General features: G+C 37.2%; 2 protein-coding genes across 2 annotated transcripts; both read right to left on the bottom strand.

Annotated features, from left to right (window-relative positions):
- Window positions 1-2,131: 2,131 nt before the first annotated feature.
- On the bottom strand, window positions 2,132-3,325 carry LOC141587878 (F-box/kelch-repeat protein At3g06240-like). Its single transcript, XM_074409344.1, has one exon. The coding sequence runs from the start codon at window positions 3,323-3,325 to the stop codon at window positions 2,132-2,134; it is 1,194 nt and encodes a 397-aa protein (XP_074265445.1).
- A 3,271-nt stretch (window positions 3,326-6,596) lies between these two features.
- LOC141586553 (F-box/kelch-repeat protein At3g23880-like) lies at window positions 6,597-10,703 on the bottom strand. The gene is made up of 2 exons (XM_074407828.1): window positions 9,225-10,703; window positions 6,597-7,790 (listed from the first exon to the last, which is right to left on the bottom strand). Exon 1 carries the CDS (start codon window positions 10,590-10,592, stop codon window positions 9,408-9,410), a length of 1,185 nt encoding a protein of 394 aa, XP_074263929.1. The 5' UTR covers window positions 10,593-10,703; the 3' UTR covers window positions 6,597-7,790; window positions 9,225-9,407.
- Window positions 10,704-12,648: the final 1,945 nt, after the last annotated feature.

Raw genomic sequence — 12,648 nt, 5'->3', positions numbered from 1 at the left:
CAAACTAATGAAGAATCTTTTAGAGTGAACAATTTCTTATTTGTTGTTGATCAAGCTATTGATTCACTTAGAACAAGATTTGAGCAATACGAAGAATTTCAAAATGTTTTTGACTTTTTGTTCTGTTCTAGTAAGTTGCACACATTAGACAATGCTGAATTAAAGTCTTGTTGTGACGATCTTCAAGTAGCACTTACAAGTGGTGAACAATGTGATATTGATGAGAATGAATTGTACATGGAGTTAAAGTTGCTTAAAGATATATTGCCTAATGAAGAAGAGATGGAAGCTATTGATATTTTGAAATTTTTGACAATAATTTGTAGTTTGCATTAATAATTTGTAGTTTGCATTAATATTTTATACAAGTTTTCTTTTATTTTGTAAATTTTGGACCTCATTTTTTTTTTTGCACCGGATCTCCGCTTTTCTTGAGACGGCCCTGAACGACACATACACAAATTCTCCCCGTAAAGAAAACAATGTGCCACTATTAGAATTCACTGATGAATCACAAAAACTTGAGTATCTTAAATATACCATTGCAGAAATAGGGGTCGAAAATGTAGAATTTTAGCTCTGTGTTGCGAACACTTAAAACCCATAATAAATAAATCACACAACAAAGAAAGTTCTCGTATAAATCGTAGTAGAATAACATTGAATACCCGTTTGAGTACGTCTTGAATATTTTAAAAACATCATTACTTGGACATGTTGGAAACCTAATTGAAAAAGACGCAATAAATATCGTCAACCTAAAAAAGCGGTGTTGAAATTCGAGGGGGATGGTTTATGACCAACAACAATAAACCGAGAAACATTAAAGCGAAACAACACCACGGCCGTATCAATGGCCTTTACCTTTGTGCTGCAAAAAAACATAAAGATTATTGTTGGAAAAACCAATAATGAATAAAGCCTAGCAGTAACAAACTAACAACATTATGATAGAACTAACAGTAATTCAAGCTAATGGAACAGCAAGAAGAAGAGTAGTGACTGCCATATGCCCATATCCATTGTTTTCCAACAGAGGGTCTTCTCAAAACCAAGCAATGAATCAAGTAAGCAGTAACAAACTAACAATAGTCGATCACTGAGTGTCTAAACTGCAACACTCACCTTTGTAGCCTCTAGATCCTCACTTCCTACAGTCATGGTCGCTACGACTTATCCTTTCTTTGAAAAGCAAATCCAGATGCACATCTAAATAGACAACTCCAAAGAGATAGGAAATGGGCAAGGGCCAAGTAGCAAGGATTTTCTCATTTCTCTTCAAAAAACGCACATTTCAAGATGGCGTCATTGATCATGAAGCAAGTAGTTCACACTTGACTTCACACAAAGTGATGAATTAGGCAGCAGAGCAAGTTTGGAATTGAACCACAAGCTACAAACAAACCTGAAGAAAATGTTTTGTATAAATGGTAACATTTTCCTTGAATAACCCCTTGGAGACGAATTGCTCATATACAAGATGTGAAACTTCAAACAGTCATTTGCACTTAAAGATGCAGAGAACAATCGTAATTTTAGGAAGCTTCAGACCGTCAAAATGAGTACAAAAAACATTTGAAGAACCAATTCAGATCATTTGTACCAATATTTATACTCATACTACTCAGCATGTATGGTCATTCATTCATATAAGAAAGGTTTGCAGATGTACATCAATTTATCTGAGTTCATGTTAACTCTAAAGAATGACGGCAAATTTCATATATATCAGCTTATGCAGCAAATATTCAGCAGTGGTTTTAACATAGGCAGCTGTATAATCGTAAAAATGGGTGAAAAATTCTATTAGAAATCAACAACAACATCAGAGCCTTAATCCCAAAATGATTTGGGGTCGGCTGACATGAATCATCCTATTAGAAATCAACAATCACGAAAAATCTCGAAATAAATGGGAGAAAGGCAAATAAAAGTACCTATGCATACCATAATGTAAACACGTATCTGAAATATTCGAAGACATACACAGCCAAGGAATGCCAAAGGAAAAAGCAGATAAGGCAATATGCTAGAAATAACACGAATTCCAGCTTCTCAAAGAGCAATAGGCCAGGTATGATCACAATTGATATATTCAAGATTGGTTGACTAACAGCCAGAACTCTCTAATTCATGGGAAGGACCTTAAATCACGGGATCCGTATCCTGTGGACAACGCCAAGCTCTCTGAATACGTTTCCAAGTAAAAATGAGAACTCATTGATATTTTCAGCGGCTCCACTTTGCAACTAGCTATATTATAAGTCTTGTCCCCGCAAACAAAATAGCCGCCATCAGTCTCACAGTAGAGCACCTTTCGACATTTTACATAGCACAAATTGAATACTTTAAAACCATCCCAACTTGATTTTCCTGAAAACCGTAGAGTCCATGTCCCCTTTTCGTTGTCCTGATCTAGCACCCATATGCTGCAAGTTATCGGAGAAATACGGAATATAGCTAGTGATTCCCCAAGAAGAAACAGAAACAGAAAGAAGCATTTTTCATCCACACTAAAAGGTAGTTCCAAACAGGTGATATTTTCCGCATCAAAGTCAAAGGAACAAAGATGAGTTAATAATCTCCTTTGCTTATCATTATTTCCAAGCCAGTATGTTGCCCCTCGAAAGAAAACAGCAGTTGATAAATTACAAAACAGCCCATCCATACTAATAATGTTGAGATTAGTGAAATTGACGGGATCATTTCTGACAGTCCATTGTCGATTACTGAGAGTATAAACTGCGAGTAACATTTTTTTACCCTCTTCACCCAAAGTATCATCAACTTTAAACTTAAACGCAACGACTTTATAATCCTTACTACTAGGCGCAATCCCAAACAAATAGCAATTAAGGCCGTCGAGGGAATAGGGGCGAAATGGGCAAGTGGGAAGTATCAACGATTTGCGAATACTAGGGTTCCACAATCTCAATTCTTCCTCCTGGTTATAATTATATCTAAATTGTGCTACTAAAAGCAACCCATTACAGCTAGTTATAATACGGTACTTGTACGAATGTGTTCTAAAAATGCGATCGAATATACCAAGAGTTTGAGCATCGCGAACTGTCAACAAATACCCTTGATCCCCAGAGCATCCCATACCCTCGAGGGCTACCAATAATCTATTATTTTCAGAATTGAATTGGGAATGTTGGAAATGAATTTGAACGAAATTAGGGTTATCAATAATGGAACGCCAATATTTACATACGCACCTGAATTTTAATAGGGTTTTCGCCGGAAATTTTGACAAGATCTGATTCCAAACTTCAGGTGGTAAAAATTTGGATGACGTAGTAGGACTTTTACTTCTCTTCATTGTTTATACCGCAATTAGTTTCGCAGTAAACGGCGAGAGGTTGAGGATGGGAGATTAGGGATTTGGGGATTTTGGGGAGACGGAAATGGTATTGCCTTTAAATTGATTTTGAAGGCAGCAGAATACACTTGTGTTTATGATTGGTGAAATTTAAAAGACTAATGCAATGAATAGTTGAATACAATGGAGTAAATTAGTAAATGCAATGCAAGATGAAATGCTTCGAAAGTGTGTTTTGATAGGAATCCGATGTTTTTGGGAAATGTATTGGTCAAATGTCTAATAAAGGTTTTTTATCCATTTTCCACCCATTTGTATTATTAATTCTCATTTTAGAAAAGAAGCATTATATGTCTACAGTTTTAAAAAATAGTGTATGCTTAAAGTGAAAATTTGTGTTGAAAGGTAGGACAATTTCGATGAAGTTGTGGGATTCTTCTCTTCATTGTTTTCAAAGCTATGTGACGCAGTAAACCGCAACAAGTTGAGAAATGAGGATGAGAGATTAGGGAGGCGGGGAAGTTATGATAAGCTCTCAATCTCTCATCTAGATCTACCATGTTAGGGTTAGGTTCAGTCCCGTAAAATGAACTGAACTTAACTGAATTTGGATTGAATTCTTTTAGATCTGGTCCTCGGTTCTTGTCTTTTAGAGTTTTGGTTTTCGGTCTGATGCGGTTTGCCGGTTATTTTATGTCCGGGCTGAATGGAGTCTATGACTTTCACATATATTTTTTGAAACTTCCTAGATGAATCAAATATTTTACGCTAAAATCTCACTATAAAATCAACTATAGCAATTATTTAAATTAAATAAATAATTCAAATACCCATTTTGTTTAATTTGATGAATTTACTAAATAGCGACGAATCGTATTTTTCGGCGCATTTTGGTCAAAAATCGGCCCGGACAGAAAAATTCGGGTTTGCTCCGGTCCAAGACCGGAACTTTTAGGTTGGGTCTTCGCTCACTAAATTTATTTTTTCGGTCTTCGGTCTAGTCCGATCTGATCCGTTTTTGAATCGATGCTCAGCCCTATCTAGACCCCGCAAAACTAATCCGAATATCCGATCCATATTTGACCTGTTGCACACTTGCACTTGGGATTGACTCGTACCTTAAATTGACTCGATCAAGTATTATCCAACCGAATGTTTATTGGATTATTTAATGGAGTTTTTCTTATCACGAAACTAATATAAAATATCAAATATAATACTACTAATAATATCAAATCATTATATCACGGATAAAAATTAAACCTCCCGTCTCTTTTTCGTCAAGTAAAATTTCTAGTTCCGATTGATGTGAATGGTGTGAAGTGTGAACCAAACATTTAAATTTCTTAGAAGACATGGGGCTAATTTTACCAACGGAATCATCACCGTGTTTTTGAATGAGAAAAAACACAAGTTGCAAAAAGAGCTACAGGGAGTGATGCCATCGTTGACAATATCCCCTGTACTCGTAGCATATTGCGCCGCAGCTGAGTTAATATCACTCGCCATTCAACAAAAGTAGAAAAGCAGCTAAAAAATATGCTAACAAGTAACAATTAAGAGTAAAAAAGGCCATCAATTAAAGTAGAAAAGTTTAGCAGATAATGTTCCATACTCCATGATCGGCTCAACGCGAAACTGTGTAATGTACTAATGTGTGAAAAGACTAGATTAAACTTAACCATAAGTTACAAACAACAGACCTGCAGAAATTGTCAACTTAACTGATCAGTTGAAATTCAACCAAAAGTCAGAACAAAGCAAAGGCCCCTTGCATATGAATCACTCAGGTACAAGATATGAAACTCATAATCATCATAAACCAGCTTCAATTCAAAAACAACAATCACGTAAGTACGGATTTCAGTGAGTTCCCTGCTAGCACGTCAAATGAGTAGCCAGAACATATCAACTGACAAAGTCAGATCACTCGTACCAGTACAGATTAGACTCAAAATGCAAGCTCATTCATTCATATAAGATAGATTTTACAGATGTATCGCAAGTCATCTGACTTCAGTGTAAATCTCAAGAATGACACTATCATATTTATTGCAGAGGGTTACATTGAGCAGGAAATGGGAAATGGGAAGGGAAGTAGAAGAGGAAAAAAAACACCAGCAGGAATAGTATTGGCCAACTGTCAGCAGCATTTTCCATAGAAAATGCGACAAAGTATCGCTTTTAAGCATATCTCTTTAATGAAAGAACCACAGAGTTGAGTAAGACACAATATACTGGCATATAATGAGCGTAATAGACCGAGAATAAGCACAAAAGAGGCGCCATATAAACTCAAATGTACTTAAGCTACCAACACCTACATGACCACAGTTCAGTGAATTGACAGAGGACAAGGACCAAATGGAATCCGAGCATCCGCAAAGGTGAGGCTCCCCATATCTTATCTTTCCTTTTCTTATTCGTCCACCTCATTTTCCACTAACTTTTCCATTTACCCTCCCCATTTCATAATTACATTTATGCAACAATGGGGTTCCTCAGAGCATCCGCAAAGGAGGGAAATAAGCTCCCCTTTTGCCTTATCTTTCCTCAAATGAGCAACCCCATTGTTGCACCAACCTCCCCATTTCTTGGGGTTCCACTGTTTTTAGGGAAGGTCCCCAACAAAAAAAGTAAGGCAATTTTTGTTACTTTTGGGGAGCTTCCCAAATTTTTGTGTGTGAATTGGGGAACCCCATTGTTGCATTGATGTAATTATGAAATGGGGAGGGTAAATGAAAAAGTTAGTGGAAAATGAGGTGGACGAATAAAAAAGGGAAAGAGAAATTATGGGGAGCCTCACCTTTGCGGATGCTCTCAATTCACACACAAAAATTTGGGAACCTCCCCAAAAGTAACACAAATTGCCTTACTTTTTTTTTGGGAGCTCCTCTAAAAACAGTGGAACCCCAAATATTGGGGAACTTTGTGCAACAATGAGGAGCCCCATATGAAGAGAGAGAGGACATATGGGGAGGCACCTCCCCACCTTTGCGGATGCTCTGTTCACAAATACCATTTAGTAGCAAACAAAAAACACAAAATTTAGGAGTCTAGCGGAAATAGATGATGAAAAAAATATATCCAAGACAAACTGTAAATGGAAGCCACTAACAAGTGACAGACATTTTCCTATAATTCTGTAACACGGGATGATACAAATCAGAAATTACTCCGATATTGCCAAATATGGAAATCAAAGATTCAGTGACCACATTGATTAGTAGTACTCAAGTTGCCCACTACACAACTGACAGCATATCTACTTCTCAAAAAGGCTATAAATAATGTCCGGGCAACCACTCAATTGGTGTGAAAGTCATTGGAGATAACCTCTTCAATATAAAATCCGTTCCGTCACCATATAATTACATAATCATATGCTTATTAGCAACCAGGACATACAACATTCAAAAATCAACCAAAAACATTAACATTTCCACAATATAAACACAAAAACCCTAATTCTTCAACATAGTAACATACCATGTAGATTTACCGTTCCCGCCGCCTAGTCCTCTACCGTTGATTACGATGACTACGCCGGAATCGCTTAGGCTTCTGCCGTCACCCTAATTCTTCAACATAAGATTCTAAAGCTATCTAACGACTCATAGTTTTCCCCAATGGCTAGAAACGCTGATTGGTAATCATACAAGAATTCTCCCCATAAAGAAACGATTAGCCACTATTGGAATGTTTACCTTGCTCTTTGAAGGAATGATAATAGTCTCTGCTAGAGTCCTCCGAAAACCATAATCTCCATTATCACTGTTTGCCATCCTTTTCCATATTCCACAATTCCAGGTACAACTAACACACGACGTTAATGACTCCCCAAGAAGAAAATAACATCGAGTCATGTTCCATGCATTAGACCGGCGACACCAACTATGCAATCAGGTAGGACAATATCAAAGTCAAAGAAAGCAAGGTGGGTCTCTATTGAGCTGCAATGTTTGGATGGCTAATACGGATCATATTCACTCCAATATGCAGCTCCTTGAAAGTAAATAAAACCTATTTCCTCTATAAAATCATGTTTGGAGAAAGCTATCCCTCTACAGATTTTGGTCCTCCACAAATCACCCTTGAATGAGTAGATTGCGAACGACACCTCCCTGGTACTTGAAAAGACTAACCTTCACTGTCAGCGAAAGGATAAGGGAGGGGAAGGCACACATTTTTTAAGAAAGGGGTTCCGAAGTTTCAACTGGTGACCAATCCCAGAAAAACCAACTCATTACTACTCCTTAGCAACCTGTATAATTCTGAAGTTTTGAAGAGATGAGTAACTTTCTGTAATGTGAGAGCTCCACGTATTGTAACCTACTTGATCCGAAACCAGGGTCATCAACAGAGCACCAGTCTACAAACGCACCTGAATCTCAGCAGAGTTTTGACGGACAGCCTTGGGAGAATATCCTGAGCTCACAGCTCCCCATCACCATACAATACTTAACTGCTCAGCAAGACATTAAAATACAACGCAATATAAAAGTACTAAAGAATAGATTACGCCAATTTACAATATTGGATAGTTCAACCAATATTACACCATATACGCATCTAATACTTTTGTTGTGTTGCATGGACAAAAGAATGTTACTGAAGCAATTAGTTCAAACAAACTGATGAATTAGGACAGCAGATCAGGTTTTGAATTGAACCACAGGCTACAACAAACCTGAAGAAAATGTGCCATATTACTGGTTATTTATTAGTTAAATAGCCACAATGACTAGTTTGATGCGGACAGTTTGAGCTATGGACTTATGGGTACCACTCTAAACAACCTTATCAACTGGCGTGCTACATTGCCACCTAATATAACAATACTGTCAATGAGGTACTGAACACTAAGTAGACAATAGAGCGACTAAACTGTTTACATCCAAAGGAAAAACATTGCTTACCCATTACCATAGGTTGTATACCCAACTCTCGTAACTCTCGCTTCATATTGATCTTTTCACCTTGTAAAGGACAAGCACACTCAAATGAACTAACATAAAAAAAACAAAAGCCCCTTGCGGACGAATCACTCATATAACAAGATGTGAAACTTCAAACCATCATTTGCAACTTAGGGTCCGTTTGGATTGAAGGAATTGGGGAGAAGGGGAGGGGAGGGAAAGGGAGGGATTTAATTTCCCTTGTTTGGATAAAAAATATGGGAGAAAGGAAATGGAAGGGGAGAGAAATGAGAGGACTTATTTTCCCTCATATAGAACAAACTATAATCTTTCCAAGGGTGGCAAGATTTGGAAAGAAAACATTATTTGGACTCTAATTATACCACCACCATCCTTCAATCCTCCATCCATTCTTCATCTCCCTCCTTCCTCCCCTTCCATTTCCCTTCATAATTTTTGTTATCCAAACACCCACATCCCATTTGCCCTCCCCTTCTCTCCCCTCCCTTCACCTCCCCTCACTCCCCCTCCCCTCCCCTTCCCTCCTAAAATTGTATCCAAACGGACCCTTAGAGTTGAAAAGAACAATCACATTTTATGGATTCCTAATTATTTCCCTGTTGGCATGTCAAAATGAGTACCCAGAACATCTCAAGTAACCAATTCGAATCACTTGTACCAATATTTATACTCCTATAGTCCTATTACTCCGCATGTATGCTCTTTCATTCATACGAGAGAGATTCGCAGATGTACAACAATTTATCTGACTTCAGGTCAATTCTCAAGAATGACAGCGAGCTTCATATATATTGCAAAGTTGCAGCAAATTTTCAGTAATGGTTTTAACATAGGCAGCTGTTTAATTGTGAAAATGGGTGAATAATTGACCTTATATTCCATCAAGAATTCTATTAGAAATCAACAATCACGAAGAATATCTAAATAAATGGGAGAAAGACAGAAAAAAATATGCATACCATTATGTAGACATGTATCTGAAATATTCAAGACATACACAGCCAAGGAATGCCAAGAAGAAAGAAGCTAAGGCCTAAGGCAATATGCGAGAATAACACGAATTCTAGCTTCTCAAAGAGCAAGCGGAATGATCACAATTGATATATGCAAGGTTGGTTGACTAACAGCCAAAACTCTCTTATTCATGGGAAGGACCTTAAATCACGGGCTCCATATCCTTTGAACAACACCAAGCTCTCGGAATACGTTTCCAAGTTTAAATGAAAGCTCATAGATCTTTTGAACGGCTCCACTTGGCAACTACCTATATAATAAGCATTGTTCCCACAAACAAAATAGCCACCATCAGTCTCACAATAGAACACCTGTTGACATTGTATATAGCACGAACTGAAGACTTGATAGCCATTCTCACTTGATTTTCCCGAAAACCATAAAGTCCATGGCCCCTTTTTGTTGTCCTGTTGTAGCACCCAGATGCTGGACGTTGCCACGGAAATACTGAAAACAGCTAATGATTCTCCGAGAAGAAACGGAAACGCAACTGTGTTTAGGTCCCAACTAAAAGGCAGTTCCAAAAAGGTGACATTTTCCTTATCAAAGTCAAAGGAAGCAAGATGAGTCAATCCATCTATTCGTTTATCATTATTTCCAAGCCAGTATGCTGCCCCTCGTAAGAAAACAGCAGTTGATAAATAATAAAACAGCCCATACGTATTATTAGTGTTCAGATTACTGGTATTGAAAGTATTTCTGACAGTCCATTGTTGATTACTGAGAGTATAAACCGAAAAATACATTTTTTCATTCCCTTTACCCAAACTATTGTCCAATTCAAACGCAACAACTTTATAATCCTTACTACAGGGGGCAACCCCAAGCAAATAGCAACTAAGGCCGTCGAACAAAAAGTGTCGACTGCGAAGTGGGCAAGTGGGAAGTAACAATGATTTGCGAATACAAGGGTTCCACAATCTTAATTCTTCCTTGTTATAAGTAGAACCAGATTTTTTCACTAAAAGCAACCCATTACAACTACCTATAAGACGGTAATTGTGCGAATTTATTCTAAAAATGTGATCGATTTTCCGAAGAGTTTGAGCATCACGAACTGTCAACAAACATCCTTGATCTCCAAACTTTCCCATACCCTCGAGAGCTACCAATAATTTATTACTCGCATTATTTTCATAATTGATTTGAGCATGCATGTCGATGAAATCAGGGTTATCAATAATAGAGCACCAAGATTTACATACGCACCTGAATTGAATTAGGGTTTTCGCCGGTAATGTTGACAAGATCTGAGCCCAAACTTCAGGTGGTAAGTAGTTGGATGACGAAGTGGGATTCTTACTTGTCTTCATTGTCTTTACAGCAATTAGTTTCGCAGTAAACGGCGACAGGATGAGGATGGGCGATTAGGGATTTAGGGATTTTGGAATCTTTATTAATTCAGAAGACAATGTTGAATGCAGGACGCGCCACGTCATTTGTACAGTGTTTTTTTTTTTTAAATCAAGTTATGGTGGGACCCGTTAGTGTGCAAAGAATTAATTTCTTCAAATCGTCCGCCAATACAAACATGCGACAATTTCCGTCTTAGCAAAAATACTATGAAATAATTTTACATTCGGAATAAATGAAATTAATTTAGACCAACTAAATGATTACAATAGAAATGCAAAAAAAAAATGTCATCCAAAAACATTAATACCGGCTCAAATACATACCCGTGCAATTTAATCACTGATTTAGAACAACTAGATAATTACAATAGAAATGAAAAAAAAAATGCATCCAAAAATATTAATATCGGCCCAAATACATACCCGTGCAATTTTGTACGGGTTTAAAACTAGTTGATTTTAAACGCAGAAGAATACACTTGTTTTTGATTGGGGAAAGTTGAAAAGACCATTAACTACTCCCTCCGATCCGATTCATTATGATCTTCCACATTACTTTTTGGGGAGTTTTTAAGAGGAAGGAAATTTGTTGTGGAAAATGGAGGAAAATGAAAATAAGAGAGAGAATGTGGAGTCAGAAGTCATAAAAACCACAAATAATAGACTAATAAGGAAAGTGGAAGAACTTAGTGAATTTGCCATTTTCGGAATTGTGGAACATCTTAGTAAATAGGAGGGAGTAGTTTACAACTGCGCAAATTTGTGCGGTAGTACATATCTTATCTTTATAAATACAAGATCAGAAATAAGATCCTGTGCGAACCTAAAGTTCGGTGCGAACTGTGCGAACTAAAAATCCCAACCCCATACTCAATAAGATTTAGACACTCCCGTTATTTTCCTTTCTCCCACTAAAACTCACTCTCACTCTCTCTCATAACTAACGACGACGGCGACGGATCTTCGTCTGCTCTGCGACGGTGACGGCATATCTTTCTTCGATCCTTACTTTATGTTTCCCCCTTTTGCAACCCTAATTTTTCCCGATTTTCATTGTTCAACTGCAGTTGTGATTATTTTTCCCTTTTTCATTACTATAATAATGTTAAATTTTCATTTTCACAAGCTATTAGTTGGTACAACTGTTCAATCCTTTATTGCTGTGCATTTGTTGATACAATTTTAGTTCCGATTATTTTTCGAAATCTGATTGTCTGGAACCTAGGTAGTGAAAGCCTGAGTTTATCTTGTCAAGCTACATAGAATCCTTTATGTTGTCGTATACACTCATTCGTTATGCTAGATACACCCTATTAACTTGTATATTTCCTCAGATTTCATCTCATTCTCTGTATTTTTGTCTTGGGGTACGTAGATACAGTTTGAAATGCTTTTAGAAACACACCTTCACCGGCTATATACACTTTACTTTGTCATTGTTAGACATTGTTTACAATGTTGATTTTTGCCTTACTTTTCTTTTTTCATTTGTTTTTTGTATTCTGTCATTTGAGAAAATATTGGTCAACATGGACAATGTAATTTACCTTTGACTCAATGAACCAAAACCAAAAGCGTCGTCTATATACAAACCCCGCAATTTATTTGCTCAACCTAGATACAATCCTTCACATAGGTATATACACTCAATTCTCAAGCTAGATACACCCCTGTTAACTTTTGTTTGGGTAGCTAGATACAGTTTGAAATGCTTCTAGAAACACACATTTAGGTGGCTATATACACTTTTTAGTCCATTTTTTATATTCGTCGCTTACACACATTTTCGTAATTTTTTGTGTCACTAATAGTTCTATTTTCAGTTGTTTCATATCCAAGTATGCCAACTTGGTGCAATGGTTGTGTTGTCAATCTTCTTGATGAGGATCAACGGTCGTTTCGTGCCCTTTATGTCGGTGAGAAACAATCGCTATGGGTTTCTCGTTTTCTCCGTTAAAGGACGTTATAGTGACTGGCCGTCACTATCAAGCATATGATTCTGTGTTTAATAATC

Source organism: Silene latifolia, chromosome 6, assembly GCF_048544455.1.
Source record: "Silene latifolia isolate original U9 population chromosome 6, ASM4854445v1, whole genome shotgun sequence".
NCBI classification, from domain to species: domain Eukaryota; kingdom Viridiplantae; phylum Streptophyta; class Magnoliopsida; order Caryophyllales; family Caryophyllaceae; genus Silene; species Silene latifolia.
The sequence above is the reverse complement of the archived record's forward strand: the minus strand, read 5'-3'. Positions and strand labels throughout refer to the sequence as shown.